A 25841-nucleotide genomic window follows, 5' to 3' on the forward strand; every position below is an offset into this window, starting at 1 on the left:
GGCTCGGGCAGCTGGTCGACCAGCGCCTCGAAGTCAGAGCTCAGAAGTGCATCATCAGGACGAATGTAAATGGAGCATACCGTTATCAACCTATTAAAAATTATTGTGCGTATTGCTACAGCCTCGAGGACGGTGTTGAGAGCGACAGGGTGGCATGCTAGGGATTTCCGGGCTATTATGGCTACACCGCCCGAAGAGTGTGTGCAGCCGTCCCTGTCCTTTCTGAAGACCATGTACCTATTTAAGAAATTTGTGTGCTTGGAATTCAAATGCGTCTCCTGAAGACACATCACACTTGGCTGATTAGCATGCAGTATTTCGTATACATCGTCAAGATTTTTAAGAAGGCCTCTACAGTTCCATTGAATTATGTTTTCTCTTCCCATTATTTAGTGTTGGAGCTACTGGAGTGTGTGTGTTTGTTTATGTGTCGTCTTTCGGGGCTGTGACTCTCGTCTTTTTTGGCTTGTCGGGAGGCTTTGGCGTCGGGACGCGTTCCTTGCGCTGCGTTGCAGGCAGGAACGGCCCGACATCCATGTCGTCGTCGGATGTCCGAGGGGTGCCCGACGGACCGGGCCCCCCAGACTTGGCCCCCCCTCGGGAGCCCTTCGTTTGAGCCGCCACCGCCGAGGGCGTCCGGGGCGCCAGAGGTGGCACGGGCGGTGCGGTGGCGGTGGGAACCGGTGCGGGGCCCGTGGTGTCCATCACCTCGGTACCCTCCAACGCACTGGAGGATGGGGAGACAGAGGCGGGAGCGGCACCGGTCCCGACGGAAGAGGTTGCCACCACAACCGCTGCTGCCTCAGCAAGCGGCGTGGTGGCGGGTTGGGCTGCCAGAGGCAACCCAGGGGGGGGCGGGGGAGGGACCAGGTCAGACTCGCTGAACTGGGTCCCTGTGGAAACGAGACGCCGCTCCGCCCCCCGGCGAGCTGCGTCGGCGTACCTCCCCAGGGGGAAAGAGGCGAACCTCTTTCGCGCCTCTGGGAAGGTAAGGTTCTCAGTGACTTTCACCTTGATGATCTCCTTCTCCTGTTTGAATTTCTCGCATGTTCTAGAGTAGGCCCCGTGGGGCCCCTGGCAGTTAGCACACATGAGGGTTTGCGATGGGCAGTTGTCTGATGGATGATCGTGTTGTGCGCACTTGGCGCATGTTAGTCGACCACGGCAGGCGGTAGTGCCATGCCCAAACCGCTGGCATTTAAAACACCGGCGGGGGTTGGGGATGTATGGCCTGACGGGGCAATGAATGAAACCTGCATGTACTGATTCAGGAACTGTGGAATGGTCAAAAGTCAATATTACATGTTTTGTTAGGATTTCCTTGTTATCTCTACGAATCATGATACGCCTCACTGCTGTCACACCTTGGTCCTTAAGGCCTTCCAACAGATCGGTGTCAGTTTCATTCATTAGATCTGACTCAGAGATCACACCCTGGGAGCTATTAAGGCTGCGGTGGGGTGTGACCCTGATGTCGAGATCTGCGATGCGAGTTTGAGTCAAGAGATTTGTAGCTTGTTGCTTGTTATTCACTTCTACAAGAACTTCTCCTGTTCTGAGTTTTTTGGCTTTGTAGGACTGACCAACAATGCCCTCAAGAAATTTGGAGATCAGGAAGACAGACTTTGTGGCAAGGGGGTTCGACGGATCAACAGATTCGATTACCAAAAACCTAGCATAGTTGTCCGGCTTTCGGAAACTCGTCGTTGGCAACGGAGGAAAGGATACTTCGGTGCGGCCCCTTTTAGGGGGCCGATCTTTGGATTTGGAAAATTTGGAAGCCATATATCATAGTATAAAAGCAGGGAGACGGGGGTACTTTCTCCTTTGACCTTACCCTGGTAGTCAAAGAGGTCCCGGAGCTCCCTGCCTGGTAGACAGGCAGGGAGCCCATCGGCCGGAGCTTGACCAAGGCTCCGACGGCCACCGTTCATGGTTTCTAACCCTCCACCTATAAACACATTGCCACGGTTGGATCCAGCGTATGTTTGGGGGCTCGGGGTCCGCGGTATCGCCAGTACCGTCACCAAGATTGCTCAAGGTGCCCCGTGCGGGGTAGCCTAGCCTAGCAAGAACATCGCAAAACCAAACAAAACTTAGCAAAACCTAGTAAAACCTAGCCAAAATTAGCAAAACCGAAAGAATCTAGGTCGACCCCAAGCTCCGCTGTATCTCCAACCTTGCACCACTAGTGCAAGCTTGCAAGCTGCGCCAATTGTTGTTGTTGTTGTTGTTGTTGTTGTTGTTGTTGTTGTTGTTGTTGTTGTTGTTGTTGTTGGTGGTGGTGGTGGTGGTGGTGGTGGTGGTGGTGGTGGTGGTTGTTGTACAATTTTCTAATGCCAGCGGCACTTCGTCTGCGGAGCGCGCTCGAAGAATGCTCTTCCGCACGGCGTCGTGTCCCTGTCGTGAAAACACAACCTTTCGGCTCGCGCGCTGTCAGCGATTCCTCCCAGGCGCGAGCAACCTTAGGCCAGTTCCGTTCCGCCGCCGTCCGCGCATCCGCGTACACGAGACACGAACGTTCAAGTGCAACACCCCGAGCTCAGCAAAACAGGAGCATGTCGCCCGTCGCGCATCAATTTGCGCCACCCCTCGTCTCACACCTCTCGCGTCCCGGCTGCTTTGCAGCCGCGAGCGGACGCGCACACACGCGAGGGAGAACGTAACGGGGAAAAAAAAAGAGGCGAAAAAAAAATGGATCACCGCTCGCGAGCGAGTCCTCCTGCTATAGGATGTCATATTTTGCAACCCTCAGCAATCCGTGTCGCGCTCGAAGCTCAGCAACATTTGTAAGACGTGCTGAACGCGGCGGTATATATACCGGGGGAACCTCACGACGACCCGCCGCCATCCCTCCCCCTTTCCCTCATCTTCCTCTTGATCACACTCAACCCCCGCCCCCCCCCCCCCGCCCCCCACCCCCCCAGCCTTTTCTTTATACAACAGGCAGCGCTGGCAGGAAAGCTAATAGAACGTCTTCACCTTTTTCTTCATTTCACGAGCATCTCGGCGCCCGTGCGAGAGTAACCGAAGACGAAACGCCCGAATGGAAAGCAAACGTAAAAAGCGGAGGATGGAGAGGCGAGACGGAGAAGAAAGGAGCAGGCGGAGAATGTTTACGCTTCTCGAACGTCGTCGTTTTCCTATCTCTGTCCAACGGTGAACGCCTCCGCATCATTTTTCCTCGACACCCCCTTTCCACCCCCCTACTTTATTTTTTGTCGTCCAACTCTCGCTCCTCGCACCGCCGGCTTTGGCGTTCCCGGTCCAAACGAAAACTTCTACTGCCGCACCGCTCTGCAGCGTAGCGGCAAAAGCAGCAGCAACATCTTCCACGGGAGGGATGAAGCATCCCCTCTCCCCCACATCCCCCTCGTTTCTCCTTTCCAAAACCTCTTTACGCGCCTCGGAGGGGAGGGAGGCGCGGCGAAAGGCCGCGTGTGTATAAATATAAATAAGCGTATATAAAGCTCGTCGCCACGCGGCAACATTTTTCACTTTGAAGGCTCCTCCGTTTCTCTCCACCCAGGGCGCACGCCTTCGCCTTCTCTTATCTCTTTCTCGCTCTCCGCCTTCCCTTTTTTGGCGGGTTCTCCCCTCTCTCACTCTTACTTAGAGCGCCGGATACATTCTTCCCCTCCATTTTTCGGATTTTATCCGACCGTTATACGTTTCTTGGCGCCGTCTACATCCTCCGTTTTTTCCTCGTTCTCTCCTCTGCCACCTCCTTTATCCATCCCTCTCTCCCTTCTTCTAAGGGTTTGTTCGCGTCACCTCCACCGGGCGCCTTTCTTTTTCCTCTCTCCAGTTTGAACCAATCCCGACGGCGCTCGAAAAAAAACTCGGCCGCTCCGCGGATATAACAACGCGCAGCATCTTCCTCATCACTTTTCCTCCGCATCCCTTTTTACCGTTAGTTTCGTTCCTTGCCGCCCATTCCAAGTTCACGTCACTATTTTTTTCTTCCTAGTTGAAACTAATTCATTTTGCCGCGTTCCTTCCATCGACTCTAGGTTCACTTCTTTCCTCTTTTTTTCTTCTTCCTTTGTCGCGATGGCACACTTCACTACACTCCAGCTTTTCGCGCTGCTCTGAGGTCCTCCTGGGCTTTTCCACCGCTGTTCCACCTTTTCTACTTATTTTCCTCCCCCATCTCGACCGCCCTTTCCCTCCTTTATTTCTTCAGCTCCATCGCCTTCGCCAAATCCATCGCTTTTATTTTCTCCCCCTTTCTTCGTCCCAGCGGCTATCTATATATGTATTGCCGCGCAGCTTCTTGCTGTCTCCGGTCTGCGCGGCTGCTATAATTTTGTTTCTCTTCGAACGCTCCCCTTCGCCCCCCTCTCGATTCTGTTGCTGCTTCGTCTTATTGGAGTTCGCTCGCCTCCGCCGCGGCCAGAGTTTTTGTTCAGTTTCTCGTCGTTTCCTTTTCCCCCCTCTCCATCTTCGATCGCCGCGCACTTTCCTCCACCTGAGAGCGTGCGCCGTTTCGCCGTCGGAGAATGATGGAACTTTAAAGGAGAGGAGAACGAAGGGGTGCCTCTATTCCACATCGACGACGACGGCGACGGCGGACCGGGGAAGGAAGGGAAAAAAATCCGGGATCTCCGGGGGAAGAAGGGGAGAAATAATAAGAACGGACGGCCGGGGCGGTAAAAAACTGAAAACGCGGACCGCTGGCGGCCCGGCGTGTTGCCATGGTGATCGTGTTCGTCTCGATCACGTGCCCGGCCGTTGGCAGCCAATCGCGTCTATTCTCAAAAATTGCGCACTTTATTTCCTCCTCCTCCCCGGCCTTCCCAACTCCCCATACTCCAACCTTCGTGAACCGCTCGCCGCCGCCGTTCTCCTTTCTCTCTCCCCTCTTGTTTCCCTTTTTTCCTCCCCCGCGCTCTCTTTTTTTGTCCCGTTTCATTCCTGTATCGCCTCGCGCGCTTTTCATTCTTTCTTCTATACAACGGCGATGTTGCCACGCGTCGCGCACTCCCGTTTTTTTTTTTCTCTACCTTCGCGCTTCTCACTCCTAAAACCCTCCCGTCCTTCCCCTTTATTCCCTTTTCCCTTTTCCAACTCCCCATCGCGCAATAGTTTCCCAGTTTTCTCGGCCGGCTTCAATTTTATCGCCGTTTGTTTATGTTCGCCAGGGACGCGTACTGCGCCCTCTCCTCTTCTAAGCGAACCTCCCTTCCTCCCGTCTCACTTTGGATGGACGGTCCCTTTTATCCGCTCCGTGCCTTCGGCCAGTTTTCGCCGTTCCTTTTTTTTTTTTTTCACTTGTTCTTCCCCTAAATGCATTGCTCCTTATATTGCTTGCGCACTTTAATGCCCGGAGCTTCGCGTTCCGTCCAGCGCGGCTGTTTCTCTCGTTTATCGCCCTTTGCAGGGCCCGTTTCTCGAGCGTCGGGTTTCGTTTGTTGTCCGAGGTCGCCTCTTTTCTTCTTTACTGTATACGGCTCGATCGAGTTTCATCGTTTTTTTTTATTTGGTGCGCCAACGTCGGAAGCCGCGGCTTTCATTTTGCAGCGGCAGCAGCGCCTTTGCGTACAGGCTGTTTTCTCCTATAAATGTTGTCGAACGGCGCATCGCCAGTGCCCCGGTAGTAATCCGCAGTGCGGCTATGTTCAGGAAAGTCCCTACAGTGTTTTTGTTTTTATTTTTTGAGTTTTTGTCCTTTAATAAGCACGCATAAATTTTGAAGAGGAATTGTTTTTTAAAGGGAGTACAAAAGCAACATACACTCTTGTTTGTTTTTTTTTTTTAACTTAAACTTGATAAGCCGTTCAACTCCGTTTCAGCCTCGAGGAATGCTGTTTTCTGCAAGAAAAAAAAAGTCACAAATATTGAGAAACTTAAATTTCGCGCTACACAACGCAAGCAGTCACGTCATAGGGTAGGTACTGTAAACAAATTAATGAAAATTTTGCTCGTATTCAAGCAGCGTCATCAGGCGACCAGTACAGTTGTGCAATCCTGTTTATTGGGAGTAGCTTTTGTCAACGGCCACCAATCACAAGTCCCCGTGACGTCATGCGAAGGGGGGTGAGGGCGAGAGTGTGGCTGATCGATCGGCAATCTTTCGAGTAAACCAAACCTATATTTTGTTTTCATGGTCCCTCTAACAACCTAACCACACCGATGACTCATTAGCACCCATTAGTCAAAAATAAAAGTGGTTATAAGTAACGCTCCTTCGGCCAATACTTACTTGTGTTCAGGCTCGGAACTCCAAAAGAAATTTAAGTGCGACTTTTAAAGTTTTCTAGCTGCATAGGTAGCATTTGTGAACATGTTACACATGAATACTTCATAAATTTGGCCCTATGTTTAGTCATCTTTCAAGATATTGTACTGTGTAAAGGCGCCTAAGCCATTTGTAACGCAGAACACTCTGCGTTTCGTGGTGGCTTTGAAGGTTACGGCAGACCATTTTAGTTTTCTACACGCCCGGAAACATAAAATATGAGCAGCATTTCGTAAGGTAACACGCCTTATCAATCACGTCTGTTGTTTCGTCTACCCTCACGTTCTATTTTCTGCAAAGATAGTAAACTTTGCAACTGTGTTTTTTTTTTTCCTGCATCTGAATTGATAAAACTGGTGGTATTCAGTTTATTTGCGTTTGTTTATCGGGGAGTGCGAAATTTCATACTCTACTGGCATATTTTTGCAGCCTCATTTACCACGCTCCCAGTTTAATGACTAATCTGAAGAAAAATTTAGCGCTATACACAAAGCGCCACTGTCGTGGTGTATCAGTCCGTCAGTGGTGAATGGCGCAACCTTATTAAAGCGGAAGCTTTCTTAGTGGTGGCGTCCTGTCGAAAGCTAATGCATTTCTCCTTAGACCGGTCGTCGACCGTGAAGCTCTGGTAAAATTTCTGGACACACGGCTCGTGCGTTCTAGCTGGCTTCCATATAGTGTCAGAATGGTTACTGGAAAATCGCGAAAAATGAACCGTTCTAGATAAGTCAACACACGCATCGGTCATGAAGGAGGAGTACAATAGCGTACCGTCATCTCATAAACCACTATCAGTATACATTAAATCGTTCGTATGTGCACTTGCGTAGTGCGGGAAAAATCGTCGCGTGGGTTCGTTATTCGTTTGCGATTTACGGCTTCGGAGGTTTAACGCTCTTTCAGCAAAGGTTGGTTGGACGCACTTTTAGCTTTCCTGCTTCTCTCAACTTTCTTTGCGAAGGAATGGCAAACTTTTCTGCTTCTTTCTTTCCTTTTTATTATTTTTTTGTATGTGTGCGCGTTCTCCTGGTGGGATGGCCATGGTGAAAAAAACGAGTGAATTAGGCTTTGCCCCAAAACTTTGAGAATTCAAAAACGAACCTGATGAGTCGTGGTAGCTGAAAATATATACAGTTAAACCTGGATATAATGAAGTTGACGAAATTTCGCAATTTTTCGTTACATGCAGGTTTTTTCGTTACATGCATGTTTCGAGTTATAAGGCTCGAGTGAGGGAAGTAGAAACGAAACCAAAATGCTAGACATCAGTGATGGCGAACGCGCCCTTAAAAGATTTATTCCACAATGAAAAGCTGCGCTATTTGAGCCTGCTGCTTTCCCCTGAACTTAGTCACTACACGGCAGTCCAAAGAAGCACGGCCACTTACACCTGTATTCACAAACGTAACATAGGTACCTGTCACAATCATCCCAGACGCGAAGGAAAGAGTGAAAGCGTTTTTCGGAAGTGTTGTAGAGTCCGTTTAAGGCCCTAACGATACTGGCGCTTCGCATTTGAAATTTTCAAAAATTAGACAACCTAATGCTTTCCTTCTCTATTTTACTGAATTCTCACATTTCCTTCCCATAATTCCCTAAAGAGATTCACCATAAACGCTTTACGCGGCGCTATAAGTGGTATTGATTGTTTGATCAGGTTTCCATAAAAATATTTATTGATATAAAATATAAATTTCGCAAAAAACAAAGAAAAGAAGTGCCGTAAGAGGCATGTAGGCCGTTAGAACAAGAAAAAAATTTGATCGGCATTTTTTTTTTTCTGCGTATCGCCCCACTCGTCGTGTGCTCCTTTCCCGCCCTGCCTTCCATTTCGCAACCGGAACGACTGCTCTTTATAACGCTCCCATTCTTCTCGGTGGCGCATGCGCAGTCACGCTTTTCAACCCCGACGAGAGCGCTCGCGAGCTCGCGCGTATCGATCGCATTGAAAAAAAGGGAGGGGCGCTCGGGCGGGACGCGCCGCGAAGCGCGGTTTTTTTTAAAGGAATGAAAAGTTGAAATTTTCAGTCTCCAATCAAAATGTCCCGTTACGTTTTCGTCGCCGCACGCGGGGGGTTGTGCTACCGCTGGGCCAGGCCCATTTCACGCGGACGCTTTGAATGGGCCTCTGCTCAATACCTTTCGCGTCTGGCGATGCGTCGGGAGGTTGGGTCACGTTTTGGAGCGCGCCCTCTCCGTGCTACGCTTCTGCTCTCTTTTGTAGTTCGACGACAAATACTTCATTTGGGGCCACGAGCGCTGAGCGGACCGTGTGGCGATGCGTGTGCTTCGGCGCCGCACAGGCGTTTGTAGGCACTGAAATAAGGCGTGTTGTGATTGCTGTTAAAACACGGATTACTGTCAGCGCCCGGGGCTGCGTTGTTAGTCCGTCCACCGATTAGTATCTGGCGTTCTTTTAGAATTTTATCTGTAAAGATTGTTCTCAAGTGCAGTGCGATAGGAATATGGTTCCGAGGGCAGCAGCTGGGGCCAGTTGGTTGGTTTATGAAACAAGAGAGAGGAAGGAATGGTAGTATACAAAAACAAAAAGGAATATTCGTTGATCGACCTTTGAGTGGGTGAATGAGCGATTGACAGAGAGAGAGAGAGAGAGAGAGAGAGAGAGAGAGAGAGAGAGAGAGAGAGAGAGAGAGAGAGAGAGAGAGAGAGAGAGAGAGAGAGAGAGAGAGAGATAGAGAGAGACCGTTAGACATTGTTTCAAGCAGTTCATGTTCGTAATCTGTTTTTTTTCTTAGCTTTTAACCTTCACGCCGAATTTCCGCACCAGGCGTGATTAGGCGTCCGTTTTTATCAAGTCTTCACCTTCCATCGGGACCTCACCCGTTTCAAGGACCGAGCTTAGAATCACCTACAACGGAATCTCTGCTGACAACCATGAGCATAAATTCGATCCGTACAAGGAATCCGAAACTTCATTTTACCGTTGGCGGGGTCAGCGACCTCGACTTCACGATGATAAGTCATAAAAACGTCCGCAGAGGTCTCTCGCCAACTGGAGCTACCGGGCCATCATATAGGGCACATTTGTTATCAGAAATTTACCCTTAGAATGTGAGCAGGCACGCGCCCGACGTAGTTCACGGGAAACTAAAGATGGCCGCGATTGAACTAGACGATTATGACAATCGGGTGACCCGGCCACCAGCCAAGAAAGGTGGCGGTCGCTTCCTGTATTCATGGAATAGCGTGCGAACTTAAATAAATTGGTTGAAAGGATGGCGTCGAAGTCGTTATGTGTGCGCCTTGAAAGCTGCTCAGAAAACAACTTTTAAAGCGAAAGCTTTGGTAGTGGAACCGATGGCGTTTGTGTCAAAAAACTTACGCATTTCCCCAAAGACCGGTTGCCCGACTGAGAAGCTCTGATGAGCGTACGTGAAACCGTGCTTCCATTTTGTCGATACCGTTACTCTTAAAAATCGCGAAAAAAGAACGGTTCTCGATAAGACAGTACACACATCGATCACATTGGAGGAGTACAAAGTATACCTTTATCTCGTTAACCGCGTATTGGTATAAATTTAGGTTTTTCGTATACGGGTTTACTAAGTATAGTGCGCGAGAAATGGTCGCTGGAATCGTTCCTCGTTTGAAATTTGGGGCTTTGAACGTTTGACGATAGATTGGACGCACTTTCAGTGAAGGTTGGACGTACTTTTAGCTTTCACTCTCCTCTCAACTTTCTTTACTAATGGGTGGTACATATATCGAGAAATATTTCCAGGGACAAGAGAAAAGAAAGAAAATGCGACGTTAAACACCGAATTCAGGGAATCCGCAGGGAATCGTTGCGCACTGCCTCTTTACTCTGGTAGGTCTTACATTGGCCACATTGGTCGGTGCCTCAGCTACCTCCAGCACGAGCTTGCTGATATAATAGAGATGAAGCAGAGATGCAAACCTGGCTACTCATTGCCACGTGTACGATTGAAAGCCACTGTTTGATGAGCGCGCTCTGCTGTTCTGTGGCGAGCGATGGTTTGCGCCGCGGAAAGACAACTCCAGACCAGTAATTGCGTCAGCATCACCTCCATATCTCCAACCACGAAAGAACAGGTTGTCTTGTAGGCGAGATAATGTTGTGGCTAATGAGCGGGTGTGCGCCTGCATACGTGCGCAGTTACGTGGTAAGATATTCTGCTAATCTGTATTGTTACTAGCTCTATGTGTCTCGCCTCGAAACTTCATGGGTACGAGATTTCGGCGCACGTTAAAGATCCCCAGGTGGTCAAAATTAATCCGGAGCCCTCCACTACGGCGCCTCATCGCCTACGTTGCGTCGGAGCGTTAAACCCTAAAATCAATCAACCAATCAATCAATCAATCAATCAATCAATCAATTAACCAAGCAACCAATTAATCAATAAATAAATCAATAAATCAACCAACCAATCAATCAATCTCTCCTTGAAACTACAATCCAGTTGAAAGTTAGCGCCTGTCCTTCCCAGTCTTTCGTCTGCTCTGTGCGCCCATACGCTAGTTTTTTTTTATGAGCCCACCGACACTGTTCCACTGCACCCGCAAGCTGTGTCTCAATTCCTGTGGGGACACAATCTGCTTCCTCAACAGCTTTACAGCTGTCTTTGGCGATATGCCATCACCCGGACGGAAGCAAGTCAACGCTCGTCTTGTGACAAACAGACAAAATGAGGCCGGCACTCCCATTGAATCAACCTCCTCCTCTTCGGCTCTCGTTATGGACGAGCGTTTTTCCACCGTCGGCCCCTTCAATGACCTCATTAATAACCTTTATGATGATGATTACTGCACCAATGGCTTCTAGCCGGAACGAGCACCGATTTGAACCACGCGGAAGGCTGCATCATGCTAAACGGATCGTTGAACCAAACGAACACACGACTTCTTTCCACGAATCAGGTTTTTTTTTTCCTTTAGAGCAACGGATAAAAGCAATAAAGGGACAGTAGCAAGTCATCGTACACGCGGACAACTATGGCGGCCATCTGCGGTGGGAAAAATGGGCTCTTCCATCGAGCGGGCGGCTGCACGAATGACGCGGCAATTTGCGCCCGACAACTCTTATTTCATTTGGGCCAAACTGCGAGGGGACCGCTTATGTTATATCGGCTACATGGCGGGCGCACGTATTTGCAGCGGTTGAGGTCCGGCGTAGTTGCGCCGGTACTAAGATTTTCCGTTGCTGGCGAGAATAGAACGAAAACGATAGGGGAAAAAAAGAAAGTGAAGCGCGGGAAGATAGTTGGTGAGGAAGAGAGTGAGGTACGTTTCTGTACGGCTTGAACCACAGCAGACCCATATCGTTGGTCGTCGGTCTTGTACGCGGACCGGAGAGGGAGTCACGAATGGGTCCAAATTGATATTACCCAGCGAGGCGGTATAGCGCCCGCATTTGGTCGCTGTCGAGCGCCTCGGTATATCTGCGGTCCTTAGAGCAAGGGGGCAAAGATTTAGGCCGTTACACGCACGCAGGCGTCCTCCACCCCCACTGCCCTATCTGTCTATTCTTGTTCCCGGGGCGCGTGTGTGTATACCAGCGCCCTATCTCGATCTGTCGGGATCCATCTGTGTCTGACATTGTTTGTGAGGGCCTCGAGGATGGTCGCCCGCAAAGTGTTTGTTGAACGAACTATGTGAACGGACTGTTTGCATCGCCTCCTTTTCTCTCGCTCTCTCTCTCTCTCACTTTCCATCTGTCTGGCGGTCCACCGGAATTTAGCGTTTGCCTCTTTAATCACTGCTTTTCCGCGAGAGGTTAAAGATGCCGTCTGATACGGAAGAGATTGTTCATATAGACTTGGACTGAGAAACGACCGTTGTGGTTGGATACTCAGTTCGACGAATACTGGTGTTTATCTTCCAGGTCGTAGATCGTTTATGAGCTATCGCGTGTAGAGAACGCACCATGAATAAGCTAATGGCACTTGAAACTCTGTGGTTCAGTTACTTCAGATAGTAGTGTTTTAACTACTTGTGAATCAAGTCCCCTTCCTATGTATACACTCTGAACGGAAGTACCCCGGATATCCTCTAGCTCACTCCGTATAGGGAGTTTTATTTACTCCGCCAAGGGGGAGTATTTTATAAACTCCCCTAAGGGCGAGGTATACCGCTCTTAGGGGAGTATACCGCCCTTACCGGTGCCCAACAAAAGCTTCGGTTGGTGCCAAGATCTGTTTGACGCTCATCGCACCATCACTCTGAAATAAACAAAATAACTTAATCTAAGCTTCGTAAAGTACGCAAGTAAAGAAAGCATTTTAGTTTAATCAGTGCCGATAGCATTCAACACTCAGAATGAAAACCCCTCTCCAGCTAGCAAAATTTTAAAGCGCGAAGTGCAGGCACGGCACACGTGCGCACACGCGCACGCGCGCGCACACACGCACACAACCCCTATGTCGGCCTATGTGCACGAGAATGGAAACGCAAACGTGTGCTGCGAGGTGTTTGCAAGATCCGTTTTCGATTTGATCGCACATATTCTGACCCCGTTGCTGAGATATGACGAAGTTTTATTATTGTTTAGGCAGCGCTTTCTTCAAAGCCCGGCGGTATTGTGGCCACATAACGACATGCTAAGGCACACTTGCGTCTTCCCCTTCTTCAGCGAGTAGTTCGACTGCCCATTATACTCGGGACTTGCTATGCTTATTATCTACTGCAGCGACGACAAATGAACTACGTGCGAAAAGGTAGACGATATTACGCATTCCTAGTGATCTCCTTTCAAAACGCCCGCGTCCGATGACGTCCGGGCCCGTGTCGCTTTGGCGGAGTGATACCGTACATGAGCTATTGCCGTTCTTAACTTGTTCCCGAGTATAGTAAACATGGCGTAGTTGCAATGGAGGCACCTTAAATGGGCCATGAATACGAAATGCAAGTTTGGTTCATTCGGAAGACTAATTCGTCCCGATAACAGTGATAGCAATTTCATCCCAAACTTCGAACAAATAATGGAGATATTAAAAACAAAAACACGTGAAGCAGTGGCGACTCCCTCGCCACTTTCTAGCAACTTTTCTATGACGTCACGGAATCTTGCTTGTGCGATTGGTGGTTGGCCAAGTAACCCATCGCTAAGACACATGACTTGACGATTGTAGTGGGGTCTCTAGTTCCGTTTGATCGCATCACTTGAATGCTAACGTGCAGTTAAGACACTAAAAAATAGGTTGTAGTGCTTGCTCCTGCCCATAACACGTCACAGTAGCGCGTTTATCCCAATGTCAATACAGTTGCACCTCGTTATAACGAACACTGATACTGCGAATTACCGGCTAAAGCGAACTATATACGAACTTTCGTTGGACACGCTTCATTTGAGTGACACTTATTATTTTATAACGAAACTAAAAAGCGTGAGAGCCGCGCGTGATATCGGATATAACAAATATTAAAATAAAATGCAGCATAAAATGGAAGTATAAAATGCAGCAGTATAAAACGCCCCTTTGTTCGTGGACACTGTGGAAAACGTCATCCTGCTCAGTGCTGTGAATAGCCAGCAGACAAAGATCACATCCTTCCTCGATAAAATAGGAACGCAGACATGTTTTGTCAAACGAACTTTGTTCTGTTGTAATTTCACATTTCATGTTCTGGTTCATTCAGCTTGAAACGTAGGGTTATTTTAAAGTGTGTTCGAAGCTTAAAATATTTCGTGTTTGTATCAACGATTTCGCGGGAGACAGATTTACGATTGGTTTAAGCTGATTTTTAATTCTACTGTTACAACGAATATCGGATATAACAAACTAAATTACTGTCTCGATACTGCCTTGGTATAACGAGGTTCGACTGTAATTGCGTTTTTTTTTTTTCAGTTTAAAAGCATCTTTCGTGGCTGCAATGGGGCTGAGTGAGGTACTGAAACCTAGTTCTTTAAAATTAAAGAAAGTTGTATTATGTTTCATGGCCCCTTTAATCACACCACACGTGGCTGCCAATGGGGTGTCAGCCCGGCGCATTCGCAGCCAAAAGAGGATTATTCTGGGTACCGACGGCGTTTTTTTTTTTTTTTTGTTTTGTTTTTCACATAAAAAGAATAAAGTGACGTGGCCGCAAGGCTCGCTAGCAGCCCTTTTAATGAGCTACTTTCCGAACGAACAATTTGTGTTTCTTACGAAGACAGAGCGGTGGGCTGTAGTTAAGACATAAATTTGGCGAAACAGACGCAGGTTAGAAAATCTTGCATGGACGGTCCATGCCTAGTGAGTTGTTAAGTTCTGGCAAACAAAAACTCGCTTCTACGATAATTACAGTAATTCTGTCCACTTTTTCGGTGACCTCGCTGGGCGTCTTTGTAAGCTTGCGAGTTGTAATAGGCTCTTGCTCGGTTATAGTCCCAACGATGTTCATCATAGCTGTGGGCCTTACGGGGAAACCCCGCTGTCACAAGTCAGGTGGCAGCGCGCGCTAAACAACGCACGCGCTGCCTGCAGCTGCTCGGGGCGGCAGACGACCTCCACGTCGCCGGCGTGGGGGTGGCGGACGCGCGAGCTTGATATACGTGCGAACCTGGGAAGCGTCGCCAGTAGTTTCGGGGTCGTGCCTCGCGGAAGTTCGGCCTTGGGCTCCGAACACAGCGGCGGGGTCCGAGCGAATGACCGTTGCGTGGGTGGACGCTCCCTGGGGGACGGCCGCGCACGCGCCACGACACAATGCCCTCGCGCGCGCGCGTGCTGCACGAGGGCGTCCCCGGTGCACCCGTTGGCGATGACGGAGCGGAACCATTTACGCGCCGGGCCCGACGCACGCTGGGGAGAAGTAAAAAGGAAAGAGCTCTGGCACTGACGGCGGCATCTGGACGGGTCGGTCGTTGGCAGCGTCAGTGTTGGTTCCTGTAACAAGTTAAAGGAACCCTGAAACACTTCTTATAACTTTTTTTTTTAATCTTAAATGTTTTCAGAGCGTAGTCAGCAAACACATTCAGTACTTATAATAGGGATCACAAAGTACCTCAGCCAAAAATTACTGCTCTATGCCCATCAGATAACTTAGAAACTCGTTCAAAAGATTCTTCTCTCTTTCCCTTGATTTGCCAAGGCGTTCTTTAAGCGCTCAAATTACGTCATTACAGCAATGTAGTGGATATTGGCGGCTTCTTTTCTGTCGCAGCAATAAACGAATTCGATTGTCACTTTAGAAAAAAGCCGCAAAGCAAAGCATAAATGGAAGGCGGATATTTCTGCTGCTACAAGCAAATCACGCAGTGCCAGACGGAAAGAAAAGATTGAAAGCGTTTATCGGGAGTGTTCAAGACTCTCTTTGAGAACGCAATAGCTCAATCACTCCGGCAATCACTCCGGCGAAGCAAAGAAAGGAGAAATTGCGCCTAATGCGGGACGCCATCAGCTTTACGGAGTGAATCCCCTTAGGGGCTCGGGCTGTTGGCGTCTCATGTCGCCGTCGTAAGCGTCGTCTCATGCAGTCGCGGTAATGAAACACCGGGACACTCGTTTACGCCTCGCGCTATAACGTTTCGTGCTTCAAAGACACGAGACTTTTACAGCAAAGCACTATACCTCTGCCCCGCAACGGTTTCATCTCCGTGGGCAAAAACGCCAAGGCGCCAAGAATACACATATACACTGCTTGCTTCCCTCCTCCGCAGGTTTCACGTTACTGGAGATGGCCCGGGATTTTCTTCTCACCCAGTTTACTTGTAGCCGCTACAGTAATTTATACGCCGATTAAGTAAAAACAATCACGTACACGATTGGTGTCACGTTCAAAGTACGCGCGGTATAAACTCTTTGCGCCGCGAGGAACAGTCGGCTGGGGTGATGAGGCGCAGGCGCAACTCACGTTGTCTTCCTTAACTTGTACCGGACATTAGTCGGCACGAGGGGCTCACGGTCGGATCAGGACCAATGACGCCGTCTTCAACTATTTGTCCACAGGCGATGAGCGGCGTTTCGGTAAAGTCGGTATTGCGAACGAATTGCCATCTATAGACTGTAACCTTGCTATGTTTTAACAACGTGTGGGTTCGAGCTAGTAGGTAATCCATTACACGAATTTCAAGCGCGAATATTCAGACACAGGACGAACGGGACAGAGACAAGCGCTATGTAGCGCTTGTCTGTCCCGTTCACCCCATCTCTGAATATTCGCGCTTGAAATTCGTTATAACTTGCTATGTTGTACGGATGGCGTATTCGGGCGAAGCTGTAGAACGATGCGCTTCGCAGCAACGGGTTGCTTCGAGGCGCCTCGTAGAAACACGGCACCGGGTTGCTGAGTTCTGCAGATTCTTTAACGTCAGTTCCCCGCAAAGTTTCGGGATTGATGACAAAGACGGAAATGCCTAACCGATATTTCCCCCTACCCAATGAAATAATAGAATAGAGAGCTATAGCAGAGCGGAGAACCGGTCCCGGCACGGTACATAGTGGCCGATCGGCGCTACTGCGCGTGCGCAGAGGGGGAGAGACCGGTTGTGCCGAGCGCCGTAGCGGTACCGGTTCTCCGCTCTGCTATAGCTCTCTGATGAGACGCATACACGATACAGCACTAAAGAAGTCTTTGATAACCGCTAGGCCTTCACCTTCAACGCAAGTAAGCAGGCTTGGGTTTCTGAGCAATCTTATCTTTTATCTGCCAGTGTAACCATATCAAAGCTCATTACAGAACGTCAGGGCGACTCTCTTTTACATGAGGGACAGTAGCGGCTAGTGCCTGAGAGTGTAGAATGAGGCATCACTCCTTACTTTTGCGTGACTCTCTCGATAACTCCTAAATGACTCTCAAATTACTCTGTTGAATTAACCCTTGAGTAGCGCTCTCCAGTGGCTCTTGAATGACATTCTCAAATTGCTTTGTTCTTTGACCCTTCAATTACTCTCTTGAGTGGATCAATTGAGTTACCATTGAGTGGCTCTTAGATTACTCTTGAATTACCCGCCGCGGTGGCTCAGTGGCTAAGGCGTTGCGCTGCTGAGCACGAGGTCGCGGGTTCGATTCCCGGCCGCGGCGGCCGCTTTTCTGATGGAGGCGAAAAGCAAAAACGCCCGTGTGTACGAGATTTCGGCGCACGTTAAAGATCCCCAGGTGGTCAAAATTAATCCGGAGCCCTCCACTACGGCGCGCCTCATCGCCTGCGTTGCGTCGGCGCGTAAAAACCCTACAATCAATCAATCAATTACTCTTGAATTACTCAATCTAGCGAACCTTTAGTTTTAAGTGGCTCTTGAATGACTCTTGAAGAGCAGTATCGTTATTTCTATCATCATTAGAAGGTCAGGGATGTGTTGTTGAGGGAAAAGGAAGAGCGAAACCATTGTACCACTTCTCTCTGGGGCAGTAGCGTGTCGTCCACTCCGCATTTCAAAGAGGAGGGTATGACGATGAATACGCCTGTGTTGGTATGTACATGACCCAGTGGTCATCACAGTACTCGACGTGCTTGCCGCATCCTTCTGACGAGGCATTACGGCTGACTGTTCTTTTTACTACAAAGCATTCTGAAGTACACTCGCTTAGACCTTCAGTGCGCGCTGTCATAAAAGCAAAAGTAAGAAACTGAAAGCAAGAAAGAAACATCGTCAGTCAACACACACACACACACACACACACACATATATATATATATATATATATATATATATATATATATATATATATATATATATATATATATATATATATATATATATATATATATATATATATATATATATCTGTGGGTGTGTTTGTGTGCGTGTAAATTTTTTGCTATACAATACAATAACCAAGACTTTTCTAGTCTGTTAACTATAGAAAGAGTCATTTCGAGGAGCGGCTGCTTAGAAGAACATCACAGTAACGTAGAGAAGAGAAAATTTCTTTCTGCGCCTACCACACAAATCACATTTTCGCTCCCAACTTGGTAAACCTTGAAATCGAAGCATGTGCAAGGAGAGCTAATCGCGGCGGATGTAACCACAAAGACATCCAACAACTCGTACGTTCACGTTTGAACGTGCGCTTAAAGGAATAATAAAACAGCGAAAAAGAAAATCAGACAGCGCGGTAAAGAGATAAAAAACAAAGAGGGAAAAAAACGTGGGGCAAAATCTGGAGGGCTTTCCCCAAGGGAGGACGTCCGCGCGTGGGTGTTTGTCTTTTAAATTCGAAGCTGGGGTTGGTCGGACAGCGGGTCGGTCACCCACCCGGCTGGCGCGGTACATATTTCAGTGGCCGGCCGAGACATCAGTGGGAACTCGGCCGCCCGCGTACGACGCCAAAGGAGGGAGGATGCGTGGTAAAACTGTTCGGAGCGGCAGTCGTGTCATTTTCCACAATTTGGGAGACGCGATGGCAGCTATTACTCGTCCAGATTGAGGATTTCGGAATGTTATTTTTAAACCAGCGTGTTACGCCGCTTTCCGCATCGACATATAAATCGACGCATACAAAAAGCTTTGACGTAACTTCCACAGAGTCAGATGGTATGGTCTTTAACCGGGGTTGAAAAAAGAGCAATCTTTATCAAAATTTTCTAGGCCACGCCAAATGTTTCTGGTCCACAAAAAATTCAAAGCAAAAGCATAAATTTTCATGGTGACAAAGTTATTTTATGACAGTAAGAAACAAATATTTTCTCCAGCTTTCCGGCATAAAACGTTTGAGCTTCGGTCGAAAGGTAAGATTGTACTTTGAATTTTTGGCAGCCTTTACATTTCTGGCATGACTTAGAAAATTTTGGCAAAGTCTGTACTTGCAACACGACGATTTCTGGATTATATACTCGAACTCTTCATCCTGCGCCGCAAGCGTGCGCGAAAAAAGAAACCGCGGGAAAATTGAACTGAACTAAAATCTACGAAGGCGCGCTTTCAATTTGGTCCATATGAGCATGCATGGTGCAAACAGAAAAGCGTCCATCCTATATAGTGCTTGTTTTCTAACTAAAGCAGACCACCGCTGTTGAGCGCACCCCTGACAGCTGCGCAGACACCCTCCCACTGAACACACATGGCCGCCACGTGACCCGCTGTGACCGTCGTGACGTCACTTACGCTTCGGGCACCACGTTCGAGAGTAGGGCGCAAAATAGGGAAAGAACCGGGATGGGTCGAGTACGATGAACACCTCGTGCGCGTTTTCTCCCGGAGTGTGGCATTTTGCGGTGATCTTGCGAAAATGTGAGTGGCTTCCTATTTTATTTCTTTTAATGTTTTTGTCCGTAAAAAAGAGTAAATAAATCGTTTCGCTTTTCCAAATTTCTCACGTGATTACGTGGTAGTGTAACTTCAATCTAACTTGTTTTGTTTTTGTTTTTTTTTCCTTCGCTTTAACCTTCACCAGTACCGCGTCGTGTATAGGTGTCTGCCTGCATTTTCGGAGGAATCGGATAAACTCCGAATAATACCTGCCTGCAATAATTTTCTGAGTTTAGATTTATGGGAAAACAGGGAACTTCGTGCACCTAGTGATTCTAAAGGAATGAAATTTAGAAACAGGGGTAAATTAAAATGTCGTAATTGTGAAGGTCATCGAGGTGTTCGTGCATTTCGAGGGTTTACTGTTAATCGAAGTCCTCGAGTTGAGGCAGTGTTGCCGTCAGACTTCAACGACGCTGGTCGTTGCACTCCATTTCAGGTCAACCTATCTTCATAGGGCAGTCCAGATGTCGCAATCCAATCGGAGTGAGAACAGCCGCTCGAACTCGGCCATTCGTGCGGAACCTGACATTTCCTTAAGGGGGCCGTGAAGGCAAAATACAATTTTGTTTAGTTTGAAAGAACTAGTAGCCCTTCTTCACGTACGCAGTGCAACATTCGCGGAATGTTCTTTTTAACACTGAAAAAAGATAACAAACGTTGAAGAACTTCCAGTTATTGCGCTACACGACGTCAGAAGTGACGTAATAGACTTAATACTAAAACATCCTTTATCAGTGTGTTAACTGAACGTTGGCATTCGAGTGGGCACCACTACGACCGCACAGTCATGTTTCTTGGTGGTAGTTATGGTCGGCGGCAGCTAACCGCATGAACAGCCCCCTATGACGTCATAAGGACCTGGCGAGAAAGTGGCCGATCAGCCGCCACTGCTTCGCATGTTTTCCCTGATATCTACATTAGTTAATTCAACTTTGGGTTATAATTACCGTCACTGGTATTGGTTTACTGCATTCTTTTGAACGCTACAAACTTGTAATTTTTCTTCATGGCCCTTCAAGCACTACGTCAGCATGTACAGTCACGGACAATTTAAATGAGAACACGAGAATATGAACCGATACACGCGAAGTTGAAAAACGCTGTCCGTGGAGGTCGAATAATAGCGCGCTATTGGAAGTTCAGATGAGCCACATTTCCCAACTTTGTTACTGCGATTAAGCCACGCGTCAATTTGACTTCCATGGAAAGAAATCGCGCCAGTTGTGGGTTGCGGCAGTTGATATTTTTGTTATCACGTTTCATTGATCAATGAGTGTACAGCAGCATTAATACAATGTGTATAGCGTGAATCACGAGTTTCACGGGTTCCACGTGGGGCTGTCAAAGGACGTTGTTCTTTATTTTAGGGGCAAAGCCACTCAGGGACTGGGGCTGTTGGTGTGCCCTGTCGTCGTCATCGTAATCGTCGTCTCATGTAGTCACGCAACTAAAACACCGGTAAACTCGTTTACGCCTCGCGCTAGAACGTAACGCGTACTAAAAAAAAAAAAAAAAACACCGGGACAATCGTTTACGCCTCGCGCTAAAGAGCTCCATGCTTCAAACAGAAGAGACTTTTACAGCAAAGCTGTATACCTCTACTTCCCAACGGTTTCATCTGCGTTGGCCAAAACGCCAGGGCGCCAAAAATACTTATACACAGCATGCTTCGCCCATAACCAGGTTTCACGTTAGTGAAGATGGCCCGGGATTTTGTTTCGGGGATGCCCAATTTTCTGGGGGATAAATTAAAGGGACACTGAAGTGAATTTGTCAAGCTCCCTGTTTTGCTTGCACTGCGTAGACTGCCTCAAATTACCACACTTTTCATTGTTCACCCGGTTGATAAGTCGGTAATTATTTTATAAAGCGGGAAAGAAGAAAAACTACCATGCGCGGGCTGTGGCGGCCGCGCCAACTAAAAGCTGTGACGACAGGAGGAGATGCACCTTGATTGGACGATGTCCAAGGTTAGCATTCAAGCAAGTTTCGGTTTCGGTTCTGTAAAACAACATGCTTGACCTCCGACGGCATCGTTGGATGGGCATTCTCGATATCTCAGTAATCGTCATACCGCGCTTCTGTCATGTTGTCGGCTGTAAAATGCATAAGATAAGCCTCCCAGGACGGCTTGGTATGGTAGCAATCACTAGCCGAGGCCTACGCAGTGGATGAACGCCCTCCGCGTCACCGCAGACGCTCAAATGCCACTGCGCTCTTCCCGCATATTCGGAGCATGCCTCACTCATGCCTGTATCGTAAAAAGCGTGTTCGCACCAGGCCAAGAGTCTGCTGATTCTGGTCTGTGCCCACTGCCCGCAAGTAGTCGGTGCTTGTGGCAGCAGCATGCCAGCGAGAACTCGCTAGCGCGTCAGTGTCAGTGTCAGCAGTGAACGTTACGGCCCAAAAATGGTGAACTCAGTTTGGAAAAGATCGGCCGCAAACGAAAAAAATCAACTTACAAAAAACAGCATGTAACCTCGGAAATTCGAACCTTGCAAAACAACAATCCTAGCGCTTCAGACCACTCGGCCACGAGCCAACCCAGCGGAGGTTGGATACATGGGTATATATAATGTATAACCAGTTTACACTTTTATTTAGTTTTAGCATTTCAAGCACCTTACTTAGGTGACTATTTGTTGTATAGCGCTCATGCAGCAAGCGTCCCCCAAACTTCCACAATATCTCGCGTCTAGCAATTGCATTTCTTAAATAAAAATATTTTTCTATCTCTCTAGACGGAAAAGCGTTCGCAGATGTGTGGTCGTGCTGCTGACCGCTGTGCTTGTTCACCCAGCGCAAAAAAAGTGCTTCCTGCTCCCTAGTTTTGCGCTGTACGGTAAAAGTTTCAGTTGGTTTTATTTCCTTAGTTCCTATATTGACTTCGCTGACTCTTCTCCCGCCTTCAAGTGGCCTCAGGTTTTCCTACTAACGTACCAGTCAGCGAAGCGCCGCATGTGCGCTTGTGCAGCGCTTGTGTGAAGCGACCTTGACTTGGAGCTACATACAGTGTACAAACTAACCAAGTAAAGAAAGCCACATTCTTCCATTCACAAACGTGTCCTGGCTTCGTTTCAACTGAGCGAACGAATTGCGACGGCCCGTCGGCGGCCGGAGGACGAAACGCTGGGCCGATTGACTCTGCCTGAAGGCCGGGGAGCCGTGCGGTAGCGCAGCCAATTGCGAGATCGGCTCCTCCCGACGTCACACGAAAATACCACAGAAAATGGGCGAGCGTGCAGAGAGGAGGACAGCATTTTCGAATTGATTTTTCAACTAAATAAATTCGCGTAAACGCGCTCTGAGTGGTCGAAACATGGCCTATGGACTCCGGACTACAATTTGCGCTAGTAATCCCGCAATGTTTACAAATCACTTCAGTCTCCCTTTAAACCGTCGTGCGAGATCCTGGTACATCTGATGTGGGCTTAGGCACATCATATGCCACGGACAGGTTGCAATGAGTGAGTGAGAGAAAGAGAGCGTATTTCTTTAGGCGTAAATACAGCTTAGGTGCAATTCTACGCAAAATTAAAATGCAGTAAATGTAAGCAGTGCAGAACGAACAACACTCGAAAGCCTGGCCCGAGCTTTCTGTCCACAAGCGGCGCTGCTTCCTGAGGGAAGTGCACGTCTACGCCAGGCTCGCCTTTCAGGCACCGTCATATAGCGCTGGGTGCGGAAATGAGCCAGTCATGTCGGGTCATGAGGTACGGCTGCAGGATCGCCGCCTTCTCGGTGGCCGGAAGCTTGCGGCGCCTGTGCGTCACTGTCGGAATCCTTTGTCTCGCCGCAAAACTCCGCCTTTGCGGTGCTCGACGACGCTCGCCACCCGGCGGGCTCCGATGACGGCGCAAAACGGTGCCTTTCGGGCGCACCGCAAGTGCAGTTTATTTCTACGCCACTGAGCGAGCACTAACATCACCCGACTGATATCAATACAAGTCAGTTGTCCTGCTTGATATCACATGTTATTGTAGTAATATATGTAGTGCTAGTATGTACCGCCATCAAAGTTTCCAGGTTTGGCTATTTGTCGCCGAACTGGCGACTTTTAGAGGCTCGGGGAGACTGAAATTATAGTGTGGCAACTTGGCTACTTTCTGGCTCCTTTGAGCGCTGACGATTATTTATATATTTCCGGGCACTTCTGACACTCTACATTCGAGAAAAATGGCCCGATTCGATCGTTCAGTGTTTTACAGTGGTCAAGATGAAACTGTAGAAGCCAGTCAGAGCAAGAAATCGCACTCTTGGCCAATGTTCCTAAGTTGGTGTGCTTGGCTTGACAAACGTGTGCCGGGAACGCTTGGCGGCCGCCACGAGGCATGCCCACTCGAGCACTCGGCATTTTCTTAATTTTTTTAATTGACTTGCGGTCGCTGCAATCTTGGCCAATATTCCTAAGTGGGTATGCTTGGCTTGACAAAAGTGCGTAGGGGATGCTAGGCGGTCCTCACGAAACACGCACACACAATCACTGGTTTGGTTAACTGCCGGGCGTTCGCCACGGGGCCCGCGGTCATGTTCGTGTGCTCGGCAATTTATTGGTATTTTTTACTACGGACATGGAAAATTACGACTTGCTAAACAGCTTCGCTGTTTAAAAAACGCTGTTATTATTATTATTAATGTTAATGAAGTCGCGTTTACTGCTGTATTCTAAATGCTACGAGTTGTTCTTTCTCGTGCAGGGTGTGTCACGTGTACCCGTTGTATAAAGCGCATTTAACTGCTACCATATTTCTACTCCTCTTCCGAAAAATTTCTGGCTCAGAAGTTGTGGCGGAAAGGGATGGGAGTCGATCTATTTTAACACGAAAGTGTTTTATTCCCGGATACACGAAGAATTCGCTGACGCCATATCCGTCACGGAAGTGCGCCAGTACAACCAAGCAAGCGGCCTGTAAAGGATGCACCCCTGCACACAGGGTCTTCTTGCGGGGAAGCAACCTTTAGTACTAAAGACTACGTTATACTTAGGGTTGTTCGTTTACAGGTTTTATATTTTAACACGAAAGTGTTTTACGCCGCGATATCCCAACGTATCACTGAAGTGATATCCTTCACGGAAATGACGCCAGTACACCTTTGCCGAAGCGACCCGCAAGCAGGACGTCGCTCGCTAAGCACACCCACAAGACAGTCGCCGACTTTTAAATCATGCTCAGCTGTAGATTTCGCTGCACATTTCACTTTCGTGTTTTACTGATTCCTATGACCAGGGGAATCAACTACATTTTTTTTTTAATATTTGACATTCCTGGAAATTTTGCAAGTTTTGTGGTCGTTGCACGTTGGTTAGCGCGCGGAAAGTAATGCCCCGTTGCTGACTGCGATTCCTTTTGTTTTTTCATGCAGGTTCCGAGGTCATCGTACACACAAACGGATGCACGGAAAGCAGTATCAACGGTAAGAGTGTCACGTGCACGATTGAAACAAACGCATGGCCTGGAACCTATACAGTCGTGTACGAATGAATAATACATCACATTCGCGCGCTCCGTTGTGTCGTCTCGTTCCGTGAACATGCACTTGAACTTCGATTTGAAGAAGTCGCCAAAACCCAACAGTTACTTTGTTAAATCGGGAACTTCGTAAACTTGAGAGTACTAATCCTGTAAGCCACTGCGAGAAGATCATAATCTCTTCGTTAAATCCGGGTATTCGTAGAAGTTTTTTGTGTGTGTGGAATTGATATTCAACTGTATGTGGCAACAGGTAATCGTCCGTGACGTCACTTCAGAATTTTATGGATTTACATATCCCACCGTCCGAGATGCTATGACGATGGCGTAAGAAAAATGCGGCATCCGCTGCACACGTTACGGATGCCAGGACTTTTGGTTACTGATTTTGTTCGGTTAAAGGATAAAGTTTTATTGCTAATTACTTCGTTGACACTAAAATTTATTAATATCGCGCGCTATCTTTTTCAACACCTGTGTACGACCTGTGCCTAATACTTCGAAGACGCTGGTCCTTGTACATCTTGCGGCTTATTTACTTTGGGCGTTGAGCGCAGTGTGTGGAATATTTTGCGGCCGTAAAGGTGCACTGCAGCTTAAAGGTACGCTTAAAGGATTTTGTCAAAATCCTAATTGTGACATCATTGAGCAGTTTAACCCATTCAATCCCTTATCTGACCAATTATCAGAAGCGTAGAGCCTTGTCTAACCTGTAATGAGTAGCCAAGAAGGATTCATGTCCATGAAACACTCACCCCAGCCGTCATACACTCCTGGCCAACGAACCAACGGGCACCATTTGTCCCTATTTGCCCATATCGCTACACATCTGCATCGAACGCAGATATCCACCATCTTCTGTGGACTTTTCGTGGTGTGCAGTACTCCCGGCATCAACAGTTAAACAGTGTGGGACTGTATCCAGGCCGACCTCCGGACTACGAACGCTGGCTCTTTGGGCCACATCACCACAGC

The 25841-nt window shown here is 48.2% G+C and overlaps 1 protein-coding gene across 3 annotated transcripts in view; it reads left to right on the forward strand.

Moving 5' to 3' along the window:
* Positions 1-25841, forward strand: part of Lin-28 (protein lin-28 homolog) — a 265710-nt gene that overhangs the window by 78537 nt on the left and 161332 nt on the right. For all 3 annotated transcript variants that reach the window (XM_077685211.1, XM_077685212.1, XM_077685210.1), the window contains exon 2: positions 24760-24810. In XM_077685211.1, the coding sequence (XP_077541337.1) occupies positions 24760-24810 (51 nt within the window). The remainder of the gene's footprint in view (positions 1-24759; positions 24811-25841) is intronic.

The sequence above is a fragment of the Haemaphysalis longicornis genome, unplaced genomic scaffold, assembly GCF_048455015.1.
Source record: "Haemaphysalis longicornis isolate Haplotype H1 unplaced genomic scaffold, Haemaphysalis longicornis Haplotype H1 scaffold_9, whole genome shotgun sequence".
Taxonomy (NCBI): domain Eukaryota; kingdom Metazoa; phylum Arthropoda; class Arachnida; order Ixodida; family Ixodidae; genus Haemaphysalis; species Haemaphysalis longicornis.